The sequence below is a fragment of the Crocodylus siamensis genome, chromosome 12 (assembly GCF_052110815.1).
Source record: "Crocodylus siamensis isolate JL-2025a chromosome 12, ASM5211081v1, whole genome shotgun sequence".
Taxonomy (NCBI): Eukaryota; Metazoa; Chordata; order Crocodylia; family Crocodylidae; genus Crocodylus; species Crocodylus siamensis.
In genome coordinates, this window is record NC_143406.1 from 42,369,030 (window position 1) to 42,384,602 (window position 15,573).

A 15,573-nucleotide genomic window follows, 5' to 3' on the forward strand; every position below is an offset into this window, starting at 1 on the left:
GACCCAACTCCCTTTTAGATCTACGCAGGGGGAAAATGCACAGGCACCACCAACCCCCCCCCCCTTTTCACTCAGAGATGGTTCAGTCGGACCCCACCTTGGGCGGGTGAAGGGAGGAGGCGGCCATGCTGGAATGAACCAAGCTGTCGAATGAAATAGGGGTGGGGAGACATACCCCTGCAGGGCAGGAATAAAAGCCACTACGGAAGGGAAGAGAAAAAGGAGGATGAAGGTTTAACTAGAGATCAAGTATTACCCCCGACGTGCATAGGAGGCGGTGGGTTGGGATTCGAGTGAATCAAAATAAAAAAACCCGAACAATCCTCTCCCCCCCGCGGGAGTTGGTGCGTGCCGCGTCGCTGTGGCCGCCGGGAGTCGCGCACATGGCCCGTACGCAGCGCCGCCCCTCCCCTTTCCTTTCCGCAGCGCGGCCCAGGAGCGACTCATCCATGCAGGAGGCCGAGGAGAGCCCGGCGCCCGCCGAGGAGCCTGAGCAGCCGTGCGCGCCGCCCCAGCTCCAGGAGGAGGCCGAGGCCGAGGCGCCGCCCGGGTCCCCGGAGCAGTCGTCCCCCGCCGACGGGCCGCCCGGCAGCCTCAGCCCTGAGGAGAAGGAGGGGGAGCAGCCGCCGCCGCCCGCGCCCGCCGAGGAGAAGGCCGCAGTCAAGGAAACGCCCGAGGTAGAAGCCGAGGAGGAGGTCGAGGCGGAGAAGCCGGAGTCGGAGCCCAACACTGAGTCCGAGGCCGAGCCGCCCCCGGAGCAGCAGGAGAAGCAGGAGGAGGAAGAGCAGGAGGAGGAGGAGGATGACATCTCCTTCAGCGACCCCGAGGACTTCGTGGATGACATCAGTGAGGAAGGTGGGAGGCCTTTTAATGAGTACCCCCATACTCAACTTTCCGGGGGGGGGTGGTTATCTTTGCAGACTAACATGTGCCACATGTCAGAAGAAGGGCTGCAGCCGTGATCTGACAGGTGTCCAGTCTGGTGTGGGTCGGTGGGTGATACAGTGGCTGCCACCTTTTACCCCAGGGGTACTCAACTCGAGGATATGCCTGGGCGAGAGGGGATGTTGGCTAAAGCTAGGGGGGGCAAACGCCAGGTTATTCCTGGGGAATTCAAAGTGCTGTGTGGTGCACAGCATACCAAATTTTTTGCTGTGGTTTTGGGAGGAAGAGGTGACAGAGTTGGGGTACCCTTGTACCCCCAGGGGTGCACGTACCACAGGTTGAAAAACTATCCCCTAGGAGATGGATGATGGCGCTTCCATTCAAATAAGCGTTCAGTGTTGAATTTATGCAGTGGTCCGGTGGGGTTTTGAAATGTGATAGTAACATGCGTTTGCTTTCCTGACGTGAAGGCATTCACATCCTGACACTGTGTGATGAATCCTCCTGGATTAGGGTCAGGGTTGGAAACCCTTGCTCCAGCTTGGGTTGGTCCTGTCAGTGCCCTGCACATGTCTCCCTTTAAACTTATACTGAAAGTAAGATACGAGACGTAAGTCTCTGCCTCTCGTAAGTATCTCCCTTTAAATGCATCTTGGAAGTAAGATGTGAGAGATAAGTATCTCCCCATTCTCTGCTCCAGGACAGCGGCGGGGAGGGTTTTCATAGATTTCATAGACGTTAGGGCTGGAAGGGACCTCGGGAGATCATCGAGTCCAGCCCCCTGCCCAAAGGGCAGGAAGTCAGCTGGGGTCATAGGATCCCAGCAAGATAAGCATCCAATTTACTCTTGAAGGTGTTCAATGTAGGCGCTTGAACCACCTCCGCTGGCAGACCGTTCCAGACCTCTGGATTGTGTCCTCTGCCATGCCCATGGTTCACTGGAGTTAGAAACAGTTCTAACCCAGGGACCGCTTAAGGCGCATCGGGCAAACTTCAGTGATATTTGTTCGGAGCTTGCTGCGTTGTTGTCAGCGATCCCTCGATTCAGGAGGTTGTCCAGCTCCTCAGTGAGTGTTTGGGTGACTTAGTTTCATAGTTAGTAGGGTCGGAAGGGACCTGAGTAGATCATCAAGTCCGACCCCCCCCCCCCCCCCCCCGCCATGGCAGGAAAGATACTGGGATCAAACGACCCCAGCAAGGTGTTCATCCAGCCTCCTCTTAAAGACCCCCAGGGTAGGGGCCAGCACCACTTCTCTTGGAAGTTGGTTCCAGATCCTAGCCACCCTGACAGTGAAGTAGCGCCTCCTGATATCTAGCCTAAATCTACCCTCTGCCAGCTTATGATCATTATTCCTGGTCACTCCTGGTAGAGCTTGGGGGAACAGGGACTCCCCCAGTGCCTGCTGGTCCCCTTGGACTAGTTTGTAACAGGCCACTAGATCCCCCCTCAGCCTTCTCTTTTGTGGAGGCTGAACAGGTTCAGGTCCCACAGCCTCTCCTCATAGGGCCTGCCCTGCTGCCCCCTAATCATGCGAGTGGCCCTCCTCTGGACCCTCTCCATGTTGTCCACATCCCTCCTGAAGTGTGGCACCCAGAACTGGGCGCAGTACTCCAGCTGCAGTCTGACCAGTGCTGCATAGAGGGGGAGGATCGCCTCCTTGTCATGCATTCACAGATGCATCTCAAGCAGGTGCAAGGTATGGTTGGCCTTCCTGACTACATCCCCACACCTCTGGCCCCTGGCCCCTGTTCATCTTGGCATCAGTAATGACTCCAAGATCCTTTTCTGTCTCTGCGCTGACGAGAAGGGAGTTCTCCAGCCTGTAGGTATGGAGCTGGCTCTTCCTCCCCAGGTGTACCACCTTGTACTTGTCAGTGTTGAAACCCATCCTGTTCTTGTCTGCCCACTCCTGTAACCTGTCTAGGTCTGATTGTAACCTATTCCTCCCTTCTAGCGTGCCCACATCCCCCCACATCTTAGTGTCATCAGCAAATCTGAACAGGGATGAGAGACGGGAAGACTTGAGGGTGTGGGTTGGTCTAAGGACACAAGCAGACAAGGTTCTTTGGGTCAGTCTGATTTTTCTTTTATTAGACCAACTCAAATAGTTGGGAAAATTCTTCTTTGCAAGCTTTTGGGGATAAATATTCTCTTTCAGGCTGAGGATGTCTCTGTAGTTGGCGTGGATGAAAGAGCCCAGGTGACTTAAGACCCTGGAGTTATAAAGCACTATGAGAAATGGTGTGAGGCTGGGAAGGGTCCAGGCGTTGTTGAGAAGATCTGCTTAAAGTTCACCTCTTAAGGAAATATCAGAGATGCCTCTATTTAGCACTGGCGGTTCCACATCAAGGTTATGTGGAGAATGGCTGTGTGTATCTATCCCCCTGTGTGTAGTTGAGGAATACAGTTTCTGGGGGTGTATTCCCCTCTCCCTACAAGTTGAATACCTCTTTTTTTTTTTTCCCCCCTCTTCTTTTTCATACAGGGGTCTTGATGACCCAGGTTGAGACTGCACAGAGTCATGGATGCTGTAAGCAGCTGTGCACTGAACCAGTATTTACTGTTCTGACACCAGTGTTGCTTTCTTTGTGTTAACTTACGCATCTGTTAAAACAGCTTTGTGCAACTGAACAGAACCATTGTGCAAAACTGCTTGGAGTGTATGTGGTCAGAAGCTTTCTATTTAATTAGGAGTTTGGGAGAGACCTATTTTGTCTGTAGGCTGAGTTTGGGTTTTTGATAAGCTTTTAACCTCTATTCCAGACCCAGGCAGGCTTGTCTTTTCCCTCATCGTTGTCAGTGGTTATACTTGTCCATCTGCTTCTTGAAAACTACTTTCTCTTGAAAGAAAAGTAGTTCCTCCCAACTTCCCAACTCAATTGTAGTTGAGTTGACTATTTTTGAAGGATAAATTGAGTGATATTTCCATCCCAAGTCACTGAATTAAGGCTAATACCATATTTGTGATAAATCATGGCTTTTTCAACATCTTCAGTGCCTGTTCCTATATTATATCAAAATGACTTGAGGATCACTCCACTTTGTTTCATTGCTCTTTTACTGCCGATTGTGACCCAGATCATCAGTGAATTTCTCTTACTTGACTTTCATCCAGCAAGAAGTGGGATAAAGTTGACCGGATCATCTGCTGTGTCAAGTTTGGGCTGGGAAGGAGGGTGGTCACAGTGAACCAGTTAGACAAAAGGAAACCTGTTGTTGATGGTCCCCAGTGGAGTATCCACTAACTGAGGATAGTTGGATCACAGCGTCTCAGACCACACCCATCCCTCTTGTTTCTGGGGGGTGGTATAGGAGCTGGTTACACCAGCTTCTTATTTTTTTCAGTACTTGCTTACTTAGGCTTGTACAGGATATAAAACCTCTTAATTCAGTCCTGATTGACACAGCAGGCAGATATAGAAAGCAGACCTACAGAAAACCTATCTACATGATGAATTACTTATTCTTTCCAGGTATCTCGGAAACTTTTTCTGGGAACTTTAGTTTTGAGAAGGGTTAGGAGAAATAAATGACTTCACAGAAGGAAATTGTTCCCCCTGACTCTAAACTGACTTGCATCTCTTCTTTGGTATCTTACCTTCTCGCTCCACTTTTGGAAATACTTCCATTTGGCTCTTAATTTTTTCTGTAGAAAAATATGAACTCTTCCAAAGAGTGGCTTAGAAAGCTCCGAGTGTGCATCTTGAGAGTGCTGTGTATGTTGGGGAATATAATTTATTTGGCAGCTGTCTTTTTTGGCATCAGTTTTTCCCTTGGGCAATAGCAGAGAGGTTTTAATACCTAGTCTTAAACAGGTGAATCCCTACCCAGTATAATTGCAGAAAAAGTGATTGAAGTTGAGTGGAGGATGGTCTCGGTTGCCATCACTAGTAATTTATCAACAATGGCTTGTTGTCTTGGCAGGAGGTGCAGCGTATGGGATCTGCTGACTGCCCTGGTTTATCAGTAAGATCTTTTTAGTGTGAAAATTCTCTTAAAATTAATTTAATCAAATTGGTGGTGATCAGGCCAATGTACAGGGAAAAGTTAGCATGCTTCTGTTTGCTGTTGGTTGTAAGCAAGACAACCCCTAACTTATTGGGGGATGACCAAGATAAATTTTAAAGATTTTTGAGACTATCTGTGTACTCATTTCACGAGTCTCTGGCCAGTTCCTACTGCTGCTTCTTTTCAGACCATTTGTCCTTTCTTAACCCATGCATTGAAAAAATTTAACTCTCACTACTATGCACCATCCTCATTCACTTTTTTACACCACTCTTTCCGTTCTATTTGAAACATTTTTGCTGAAATTCTCAAAGCCAAGCTTACCATCGCCTCCTTGCACTACCCGCATCTCTGCTCTTCTGTCTCATTTCTTGCTGTACTTCTCCTATCTTTGACTTCTGTGCTTTTGGTCAGTCTCCTATGGCTGGAAACAGTCTCTTCTTTGGTGTCTCTTTGCTGTACTTTCTGTCTGCAATGTTTTCAAACTTATTTGCCAGTCTTTGCATTGTGAGCCCCATAAGCCAATGAATACGATTGTTCAATGCTGTGTAAACATACCATTTTAGTTCAGTTCAACTTCTTATGTTTGTTTAATAAGGAATAGCTGTTTCACCAGTGAATTGGAAGTTACCTCTCATATATTGTACCTGAACTCTGAGTTGTCCTGGATAGGTTGGTTTTAAGAATTGTATGTTGCTTTTGGTTTTGACTGTTTTTCTTTTTCTTGTTCTAAATTACAAAAAGGCATGAGGAACACTGCTATAATTTGCACACCTGACATGTGTACATGGAATTCAATAGAAGGGAATTTCTCTCCACCCTTTGTCACTGGTTCAAGTTGTTACTTTTAACCTTTTAAACTTCTACCATGAATGCATGTACATGTGCTTAAAGGGTCTGACAGGAATTCATAAGGGTGTTTCCTAAACTTAGGGATATTGTCTGGTCTTTTCTTGTGTCACTGGAAGATCTCTGTGGGTCTGAAGGTTGTTTCTGGGCTCTAATACTTATTGATGAGACAAAGATGTCTTCATTTTTTTAATAAAGACTTTCTTCATCCAGAGTTAGTAGTACTCACTACTTCTAGTAAACAGTGCTTACTGTTTACAAATAGATCCCTTCTCTGTTTTGTACTGCTATCTTGAATCAAGGCAAATTTCCCCATGTAAGTGAGGAATCAAGAATATAATTCTTGACTCCTGTAATGCCACCTTTTCACTAGTTTTAAAATCATTTTTCTCTTCCAGCTAAGACCAGACCTGATACCTTGACCCAGAAGTGAAAGACTTTGGGTCAAGCAAGATGTTAATTTGTTCCACTTTTTTTTTGTTAATCATACAGGGTTTTTTTCATTTACCCTTTATAGCCAACCTTGCTAATGATACTGTGTTGCTCAAAAAATGTATGGTAAAACAGGACAGTGTGTCCCGTGTAGTCTTGTAATGTTTGCTTCTGTTGCTTCACACAGTTCTGGCTTATGAATAAAAGTGCACAATATATAGAAGGCTTACTATATAATTGTCTATCCATTCATGCTAAAATAACAGGTGGCCTAGCTTCCTGATTGATAAATGCTTACTTTTTGAATTTCAGCCAATGCCAGATACCTCCCCAGCAATCTCCCTCTTGTTTTTCAGTTTTACCCAGAGGCAGAAATAGTTCTAATATTATGAGCACACCAGTTGCCAACCTTTTAACTAAAGGTGTATGTACTTCTAGCATCTCGGTGTAAGAGGATGTGCTAGAATTAGATCAGTCATTGCAGTCCTTTAACTGAATAATCCTGTGATTCTGTAGATGGGAGGTGCCATTTTGGTTAATGGATTTCGGTGCATGTGTTAGCTCTATCCGTGGGATTTAACTTGCAGTAACTCCCCATTCCTCAGTTTACATGGCTTTTGTTAGACATCTCTCGACTTGGATATACCCAGGAACCTTTGTGCATCAGAGTATAAAATCTAACAAGTATGTTAGAGTGATGTTACAGTTGCTCTGGGAACTGTAGTGTACTGTATCTTGGATACTTGAATATGTATCATTTATGCCTTTAATATAACTGTGCACGCACAAATGTGTGGTTATAATTTAACTTGAGAGATGCCTTTTAACTACAGCTTGTTAAATAACAGCAGTTCCATTTGCAGAGTTAAGTCCTGGCCTCAGTAGGAATTATACATCTGACCGTTCTGGGTCCCAGGCAGGTATAGTCTCAATCACAGCATCATGGTTTAAAGCAGCATTTCTCAACCTGTGGGTTGTGACCCAAAAGTGGATGTCAAGAAGATATGAAAGGGTTGCAAACAAACTTTAAAAATGGGTTCTCCTTTAAAGGAGAAAAACATGGGAAACTGGGTTTTTCCTTGTAAGCTGTCAGAGTTTCAGCCTGCAGGAGGCTGCTTGGGTGTCCCCCTAGCCCACACATGCACCCCCTGCCCTACACACCCCCTTCCTGGGGGTGGGAGGTAGTGGGTCAGGAGCGAGGGGCACTGGCAGGGCCAGAGGACTGTTTTCTACTTACGCTATTTACTGCAGGGGTGGGCAGTTATTTCAGGTGGAGGGCCGCTTACTGAGTTTTGGCAAGCCATGGAGGGCCACGTGACAGGCAGCCAGGGGCAGACAAATATTTATTTTCTAAATTTTTTAGGGACCCTGTGGGCCAGATAGAATGACCTGGTGGGCCTCATCTGGCCCGTGGGCTGTATGTTGCCCATCCCTGATTTACTGGGTTGGGACTGGCCATCAGTGTTTACAGATGGTTCCTGGTACAAAAAGGGTTAAGAACCACTGGTTTAAAAATTGTATTGCTTTTAATATCCTTGTTCAATTAGAGAAACTTGTAGCTTAGGGGGGCATCCTACCAAATAGAATCCTCTGAGTAATTTAAAGAGTAGTGTATTGGGGGTGATTAAGAAGATGAATAGAATAAAGATAATATGTCAGATTGTCAAGAGAGGTTGCAGATGAACAAAAACTGCCTGTATATTTTTACTTGCACCATGTTTAAAAATGGTTTAGCAAACTTTCCTCTGTCAGGTTTTGAATGAGTATAAGTTCCCAACCATAATCACAGTGATGCTACAACAGCTCTGAATCCTATGATGATGACTTGACAAGGGACAGTGGTTAGGCATGTTGAAGAAGAAATTTAAGTTGGAGATTAGGAGAAATCTTCTGACTATGAGGGAGGTCAAACTTGGGAACAAGGTACCTGGAGAAACTGTGGAATCTGCACCCCTGGAAACTTTCAAGAGCAGGTTGGACAGATTCTTGGCTGGGTTGGTTTGATTCATAGATTTCCTAGACATTAGGGCTGGAAGGGACATCGGAAGATCATCGAGTCCAGCCCCCTGTCCCAGGGGCAGGAAATCAACTGGGGTCACAGGATCCCAGCAAGATAAACCTCCCATTGACTCTTAAAGGAGTCCGGAGTAGGTGCTTGCGCCACCTCTGGCGGCAGTCTGTTCCAGGCCCTGGGGGCTCAGACAGTAACGAAGTTCTTCCTTATGTCCAGCCTGAAACAGTCTCGGATGAGTTTGTAACCATTTGACCTTGTCCTCCCTTGGGGCGCTCTGGTGAACAGGTGTTCCCCCAAATCCTGATGTACACCCCTTATATACTTATAAGCTGCCACCAGGTCCCTCCTGAGGCTGCGCTTTTTCCAGGCTGAAGAGTCCCATAGCTCTGTCATCTTAAGGCCTGTTTTCCTGGCCTCTCATCATGCGTGTGGCTCTCCTCTGGACTCTCTCAAGCCTCTCCACATCCTTAAATTCTGGAGCCCAGAATTGGATGCAGTACTCCAGCTGAGGCCTCACCGAGACTGAGTACAGTGGGAGGATGACATCCTGGGATTTGCTAGAGAAGCGTCTATGGATGCAAGCCTGAGTTTTGCTCACTTTGCCGGCTCCAACATCACATTGATGGCTTATGTTTATCTTGGGGGTCATGATTGACCACAAGTCCCTTTCGGCCGTGGTGCTAGCGAGCATAGCACTGCTGAGCCTATAAGCATGCTGTGGGTTTTTCTTTCCAAGGTGGAGTACCTTGCATTTTTTCGGTGTCAACGGCCATCAGGTTTTTGTCCGCCCATTTTCCAAGCCTGTCAAGGTTGGCCTGGATTACCATCCTGTCCTCGGATGTGGATGCTTTACCCCAAAGTTTGGTCAGGGATGATTCTGCCATAAACAGGGAGTTGAACTAGGTGGCCTTTTGAAGTCCCTTCCAGCTCTGCTGTCCTATGATTGTATGTCCGCAGGTTGTAAATTGGGTCTGGTGATATTACTGCAATAAGAGACGAAGAACGTGGCTAACTCTTGTAGAGATGTAATTCATGAGAAGTTTGTAGGATTTCTAGGACTAGTTTCAGTACAGTGTTTTAGCAACATTGTCAAAATAATGCAAACTGTTCCTACTTTGTCAAGCAAAAGCCTGTGATATTTAGGAATTATGCCTTTCAGCACATATAAATGGCTGTACTGTATTGATCCAGGACCAAAATAATGTGACCAGTTTTATTCATTTATTTTTTTTAGTTAATTCAATCTTTCTTTGATTGTTGTACACACTTTCTGGTTTTCTTCTCCTAGTTAGGCTCTTGGTTACTACCAAACTGCTTGAAGTACAAGAAGGATTGCAGCCAGCTCTGAAATTTTGATTTTCTTTCTCTTCTCCATTCTAGACACTGATGTCTGAGCATTTTTCTGCTTTCTTTCTCTTTGCAGAATTACTTGGTGATGTGCTAAAAGACCGGCCGCAGGAAGCAGATGGAATTGATTCAGTAATTGTAGTGGATAACGTTCCCCAGGTTGGACCAGACAGACTTGAGAAGTTGAAGAATGTCATCCACAAAATCTTTTCCAAGTTTGGGAAAATTATCAATGAATTCTATCCAGAAGCAGATGGGAAGACAAAAGGGTGAGTAATGAGACCTTCTGCTGAAAATGGAACCAAAAAGTTGCTCAGAATTTAGGTTTTGATTGCTGATAGATATTTGTGGTCTGAATGTTTGATGGTATAGCAGAGGATGGTATCTGTAGAGCTGTGTTGTTGCTTTTATGCTGTGTTAGTGATGTATGCACGCTCTGAGGAGCACTAAAAGCTAACTAACTTCCTGCAGTACTGTCCACAGGGTAATAATTGTAGATGAGTTGAACAAATGGAAAGTGAACACTTCATAGGGCTTGGAGAAAGGAAGTAGGTCTTATTGATTGCTATATAATAGAGTGATGGAGAAGTAAAAATAAGACATTCTTAGTTAACAAATGTGTATGTGTCTTATGATGGTGAGAGGCTGGCATAGCCTTTTCAGGTTGGGAGGAAACGTAGTAAGACCAATTGGAGAATGTAAAATAACTCATCAAACTTTAATATCAATTTCATGGGTTTGTAATAATATCACACCCAGAATTTCTCAGTCAAGATATACTTTTCAGAATAGTCTTGTACCTTTTTAAAAAAATCATGTACTACAAATTCTAGCCCCAGTAGGCTTCAGATTTAACTTGAATTGGAGGGGACAGGGCTGTTGGATATAATTTTGGTTTAAGAATAGAGCAGTAGGTTTGTCTTGAGGACCCCAAGTCTATTACATTTCTCTTCTTTTTTTTGTTTTTCTTTTTTTGGTAGGATCTTGGGCTCGCCCACTTTTATGCATGGCATGCTGTTCAGATAGAAGAGCTGCTTATCTGTCCATTTTGAGTGTAGCTTGTAGTGCAGCTCTAGTGTGTGAATGTGTCTTCACAATCTCTTCTGTTTACAGCAAAACTGTTTCTACCAAGTCTTGAACTTGGGGCCAGAAAAATGCACTGAGCTATCAGTTCATATACCTAGTATGTGGCTACTTAGATGACCATTCTTACACTGATTTATTGCAGGTATATATTCTTGGAGTACATGTCCCCAGCTCATGCTGTTGATGCTGTAAAAAATGCAGATGGATACAAGTTGGACAAACAGCATACTTTCAGAGTCAATCTTTTCACGGACTTTGAAAAGTGAGTTGAGACATCGGCCTATGTTTATTCCTACAGAAAATATTGTTGTCTGCTTCTGATAAGAGGTATCTGCAATACGTCTAACTGATCAAATCACTTTTCTAGGTACATGACAATCAGTGATGAATGGGAAATCCCTGAGAAACAGCCATTTAAAGACTTGGTAAGTTTTGGAAGGATTGATGTCTCAGTTTTTGTTTGCAGTCATGTGGGCTGTTTGAAAACATTTTGTTTATTGCTTAAATACAGAACAAAACTACACTAGTGACACTAACAGCTATGGCTGCTTAAGAGTTAGTGTTCTCTCTTACACATCATGAAAAGTGGCAGCTTATCCAAAACATGCAGTGGGTCCTTGGCAAAGAGAAAAAAGGGAATCGTATTTCAGTTTGTATATGACTTCTTAAGCGTTCTTAAAATCAGTTTGATATCATAACGTTTTTCAGAAAAACTTGTCCATCTCTGTTTACTTTTTAAATACACCCAGCTGAGGGCTGTATCTTTAATTCTTTACACACAATTTTCTTGAGACGGTGTCTTGGATAAAGTGTAGAATAACTTCTCCATATTGAAGGTCGAGTTGTTTGAGAGGAAAACAGACCAGTGAACTAGGTTTCTTCCAGTTGTATCTGTTTTAGCTTGTTGCTTATAGTGTTTTTATAAAGTAGAGAAGTGATCAAAGTTTTTAATGCTTTCACCCAGGAGCATGAACATGTTAGTTTTCTGAATTTGCCCCTCCAGTTTCTGATTGTTCATTTTCTGTCCTCTTTTAGGGGAATCTACGCTACTGGTTGGAAGACCCAGATTGTAGGGATCAGTACAGTGTGATCTTTGAGTCAGGAGACCGCACCACCATCTTTTGGAATGATGCAAAGGAACCTGTCCAAATTGAAGAAAGAGCAGTGAGTACCCCTGAAAATAGGTGTCTGTTGCAAGTGCAGTATGGTTGAGACACTGAAAAATGGGAAAGAAAAGTGCAGCTGGAGTGGGATGAAGATGTTTGGTTACAGGAAAGAATGATTGCTGCTCTCTTATTTAATTAAAACAGGTGTATGTCCTACTGTTCAGGGTACAGTAGGGTAAAAAGGAAAAATGAAGGAGACAGTTTCATTACTTGGTAGCAATACAATTGGCTGCGAAGGAATGAAAATTGTTGAAGAAAACTTGTTCTGCTACTTGATGGTGACCTTCATTTAGCCTCTCTATTTGTGTATTGGGGGTAGTACCCAGCCAGATATGTTTAGATCAAAAGCCTAGGAGTGAAAATTCAGAGTTGGAGAAATATTCTAACAGTAGGTGTGTCTACACATGCACTTGATCTGGGTTTGGTTTACTGAGGAGTAAACTTCTGTGGATTAAGTTCTCCCCAGCAAACATCTACACATGCAGGGACTAGGCAGCAGATTTGTTGCTCTTGGCACCAAACTTCTTGCAGTGGGCCCCTACTGCCACCAGGGGGAACTCCAGGCTTCCCCTGGGTGCTAGACCAGGGACTGGCAGGGAGCACTGGGCCAGGAGATGGCTATCTCTTGGTTGGGGTGGGGGGAGGGGGCCTGCCTGCTACTGGGGTGGGGACAATGTCCCCCTGCCCTGACAGTAGGGAGCTCCTGGCCCTGGCTTCCCAGTCAGGGCAGGGGACTTGAAAAGAGCTGCAGGGGAGGAGCTAGTTAGCTGCCCCACTGGTGGATCGGTGCAGGGGGGCTGGGATCTACCCCACCCCTCCAGCTCTTTCCAAGCCCCTGTGCCTCGATTACTTTGCATTTGCAGGTAGCAAATTTACTCATGATTAGGGAGGTTTACCATGTAATAAGCATATGCACATGTAGACACACATGCTTATTTCTCAGTAAACTATGCTGCTGCACAGTTAAGCATCTTGTGTAAATGCTTGATGAGTAGAATTTACTGCTGTCAAGCATGTACTGCTCCGCAGCATTGTAGAGCTACCTTCCTTGTTACTAGATGGGGGCGGGCAATTATTTTGGGTGGAGGGCGGCTTACTGAGTTTTGGCAAGCCATCAAGGGCTGCATGATAGGCAGCCAGGGGCAGATAAATATTAATTTTCTGAATTTTTTTAGGGGCCCTGCGGGCCGGATAGAATGGCCTGGTGGGCCACATCCAGCCTCTGGGCTGCATTTTGCCCACCCCTGTATTAGATACTTTTTAGCCAAGGTAAATACATGCACAACAGGAGCGGTCAGCCTGCAGCACACGTGACACACAGCACAGGCAGCCTCTGTTTGTGGCATACAGCAGATCAGAGGAGAGACAGGCAGCAGAGCAGCAGATAGGGCAGGGATCAGAGCAGCAGATTGGGTGGAGATCACAGTGGCACTGGGGAAGAATACAGAGCTTAATTTGTGGCATGCCTGCCAAAAGGTTTTGGCCCCACTTGCATAGAAGATGCCCTGACTGTGGGTCTGGAGCTGTCTGAAGTTCAAAAGAAACCTTCTTACTAATCCAAGGACAAGTTCTGTAATGTTCTTTATCACTTGCACTAGGTGCTGCCAGAGGCTTCCCACCACTGTCAGCTTCTACTTGCAACTGATTAGTAGGTTTCTGGAACAAATTCCTTATGTGGTATTTTCCTGAAAGCCTTCAGGCTAAGGAAGTAGGAAACATGTTAAGTTGCTTTGGTTTTACCTTTTATCTTTCTCAGATGTTTGTACTGTGGGAGGTGTGACCAGTGTAGGATCGGAGCTGTCCAACTTCCAAGTCCCTGGGGGCCCCTTGACCTGAGGGCTGCACCAGTGGGACTTGCCACGAGGCACAGTGTGCAGATGCCTCTTTTCATTTCCCCTTCCTCCACTGTTGCACCATGCTGCCCCCATCTCCTGCACTGCTATGCCATGTGAGCACAGTTCCCCTTGCATGCAGACCTGCTTTCAGTTCCCTGTGCTACCCCACTGTCCCACCTCCTAAGGGGAAAGCATAAAGTGCTGCCTAGAGGAGGGAAAGGGGAGACTTCAGGAGTGGTTGGGGAGCAGTGGCTGGAGGCTGCACACTAACCTCTTGCAGGCTGTGAGTGGCCTGTGGGCCCACAGTTGGATAGCTCTGCTGTAGACCATAGATATTGAAAGTCTTCCTTGAAATCCAGCAGCCTGAATATAATTCATCTGTATAACTCTTCCTATAGCGGTGGACAGAAACCTATGTCCGCTGGTCCCCCAAGGGTACCTATCTGGCTACATTCCATCAAAGAGGAATTGCTTTATGGGGAGGAGAAAAATTCAAACAGATCCAGAGGTTCAGCCACCAAGGTGTACAGCTCATAGACTTCTCGCCTTGCGAAAGGTATGTCGTGAAAAGATGTCTATTCCTGGGGGCCCCATGACGAGAGGATGTATTAGAAAATCAAGTATAAAATACGTTTATTTTCCCTCTCCTGTTTTCATTCTGACTGGATCTTCAGTCTTAATTTTTATGTTACTCTTTGGAGTTGCTACCTTCTGGTGGCTGTCCTTTCTGGGGGAGGTGTTGAGGGGAAGTGAATGTATACAAAACTGTCTGATGCGACGTAACTCAGAATGGTTGGTCTATACTGCAGGATTGGATTTAAGGACACTTTAGCTCCAAAGAAAGCTTGCTAGTTTCATGCATCTTTCTGAAGTCCACAAAGAGGATGGGATGCTGGAATTTAGTCAGTGATGTCTGTCTTAGCAAAATGTTCAGCTGATCAGCTGTTACCTTGAAATAAATTCTTCACTCTTGGTAATATAGCAAGCATCTTAGCAATGGGTGGTCATAATAGTTCCACAAAACCTTTGGTCACTGTTCTGCTTCTGTCAGTCTTCTGTTTATAAATGCTTAATGGGAGCGGTTTGGTGCAAGATGAACATAATGGGTTTCCTTGTTGACAACCAAAGTATAGGAATGACTGCTTTTATCTGCCTTGAAATTATTTGATTGTGAACTTAGCAACACACCTAGAGACAGACTGCTTAAAAGAAATTAGCTCTGCTTAGCTGATTCAACTCTGAAGCTGGTAAAAGTGTATATGTTGAAATGTTAGATCTCATGAGAAAAGTAAAGCTAATCGCTTTCCTTCTCATAGGTACATGGTATCCTTCAGCCCTCTAATGGACACTCAGGATGACCCTCAGGCTATCATCATTTGGGATATCCTAACTGGTCAGAAGAAACGAGGATTCCATTGTGAAAGTTCAGCCCATTGGCCCATCTTTAAGTAGGTTGGCTAAAAACAGTAGAGGAGGAAGCCTCTAGTTATTGATGCGCTAAGGGAAGCAGTTCTGACGGCATATGTTCCTCTTATTTGTTTAGGTGGAGTCATGATGGCAAATTTTTTGCTCGAATGACATCAGATACCCTCAGCATCTATGAAACACCTGTAAGTGCTTTAGTGCATAAAACCTACTGCTTTGTAATGTCAGCTTGATCCAAGGCACCTATTTTTTTTTAAAGTGTCAGCTGTTTACTGCTAAAATTTGTCATAGGAGGAAAACCTGCCTTTTAGTAAATATCTTTTAAAGGGTGAGAAACCCCCCTTGTCTTGACTTCCTCTCCTCAGCCCCCCCAGCACTTTTCTTGTTCAGTTATGCCATTCCTAAATTTCACAGAAGACTAAAAAGCAACCTAAGTTATGTAAAGAGCCTACAACTTGGATATCAAACTCATCTGGCTTCATGGGCTGGGTGAAGGACATGGAGTAGTTCACAGGCTGAATCAAG

The 15,573-nt window shown here is 45.1% G+C and overlaps 1 protein-coding gene across 1 annotated transcript in view; it reads left to right on the forward strand.

The window, feature by feature from the left end:
* The first annotated feature begins 395 nt into the window (after nt 1–395).
* Nucleotides 396–15,573, forward strand: part of EIF3B (eukaryotic translation initiation factor 3 subunit B) — a 28,803-nt gene continuing 13,625 nt past the window's right edge. Inside the window, exons 1-8 of the mRNA XM_090023790.1 lie at nt 396–855; nt 9,613–9,805; nt 10,765–10,884; nt 10,990–11,047; nt 11,658–11,786; nt 14,022–14,179; nt 14,940–15,071; nt 15,167–15,233. Of these exons, the coding sequence (XP_089879916.1) occupies nt 450–855; nt 9,613–9,805; nt 10,765–10,884; nt 10,990–11,047; nt 11,658–11,786; nt 14,022–14,179; nt 14,940–15,071; nt 15,167–15,233 (1,263 nt within the window). The 5' untranslated portion in view covers nt 396–449. The remainder of the gene's footprint in view (nt 856–9,612; nt 9,806–10,764; nt 10,885–10,989; nt 11,048–11,657; nt 11,787–14,021; nt 14,180–14,939; nt 15,072–15,166; nt 15,234–15,573) is intronic.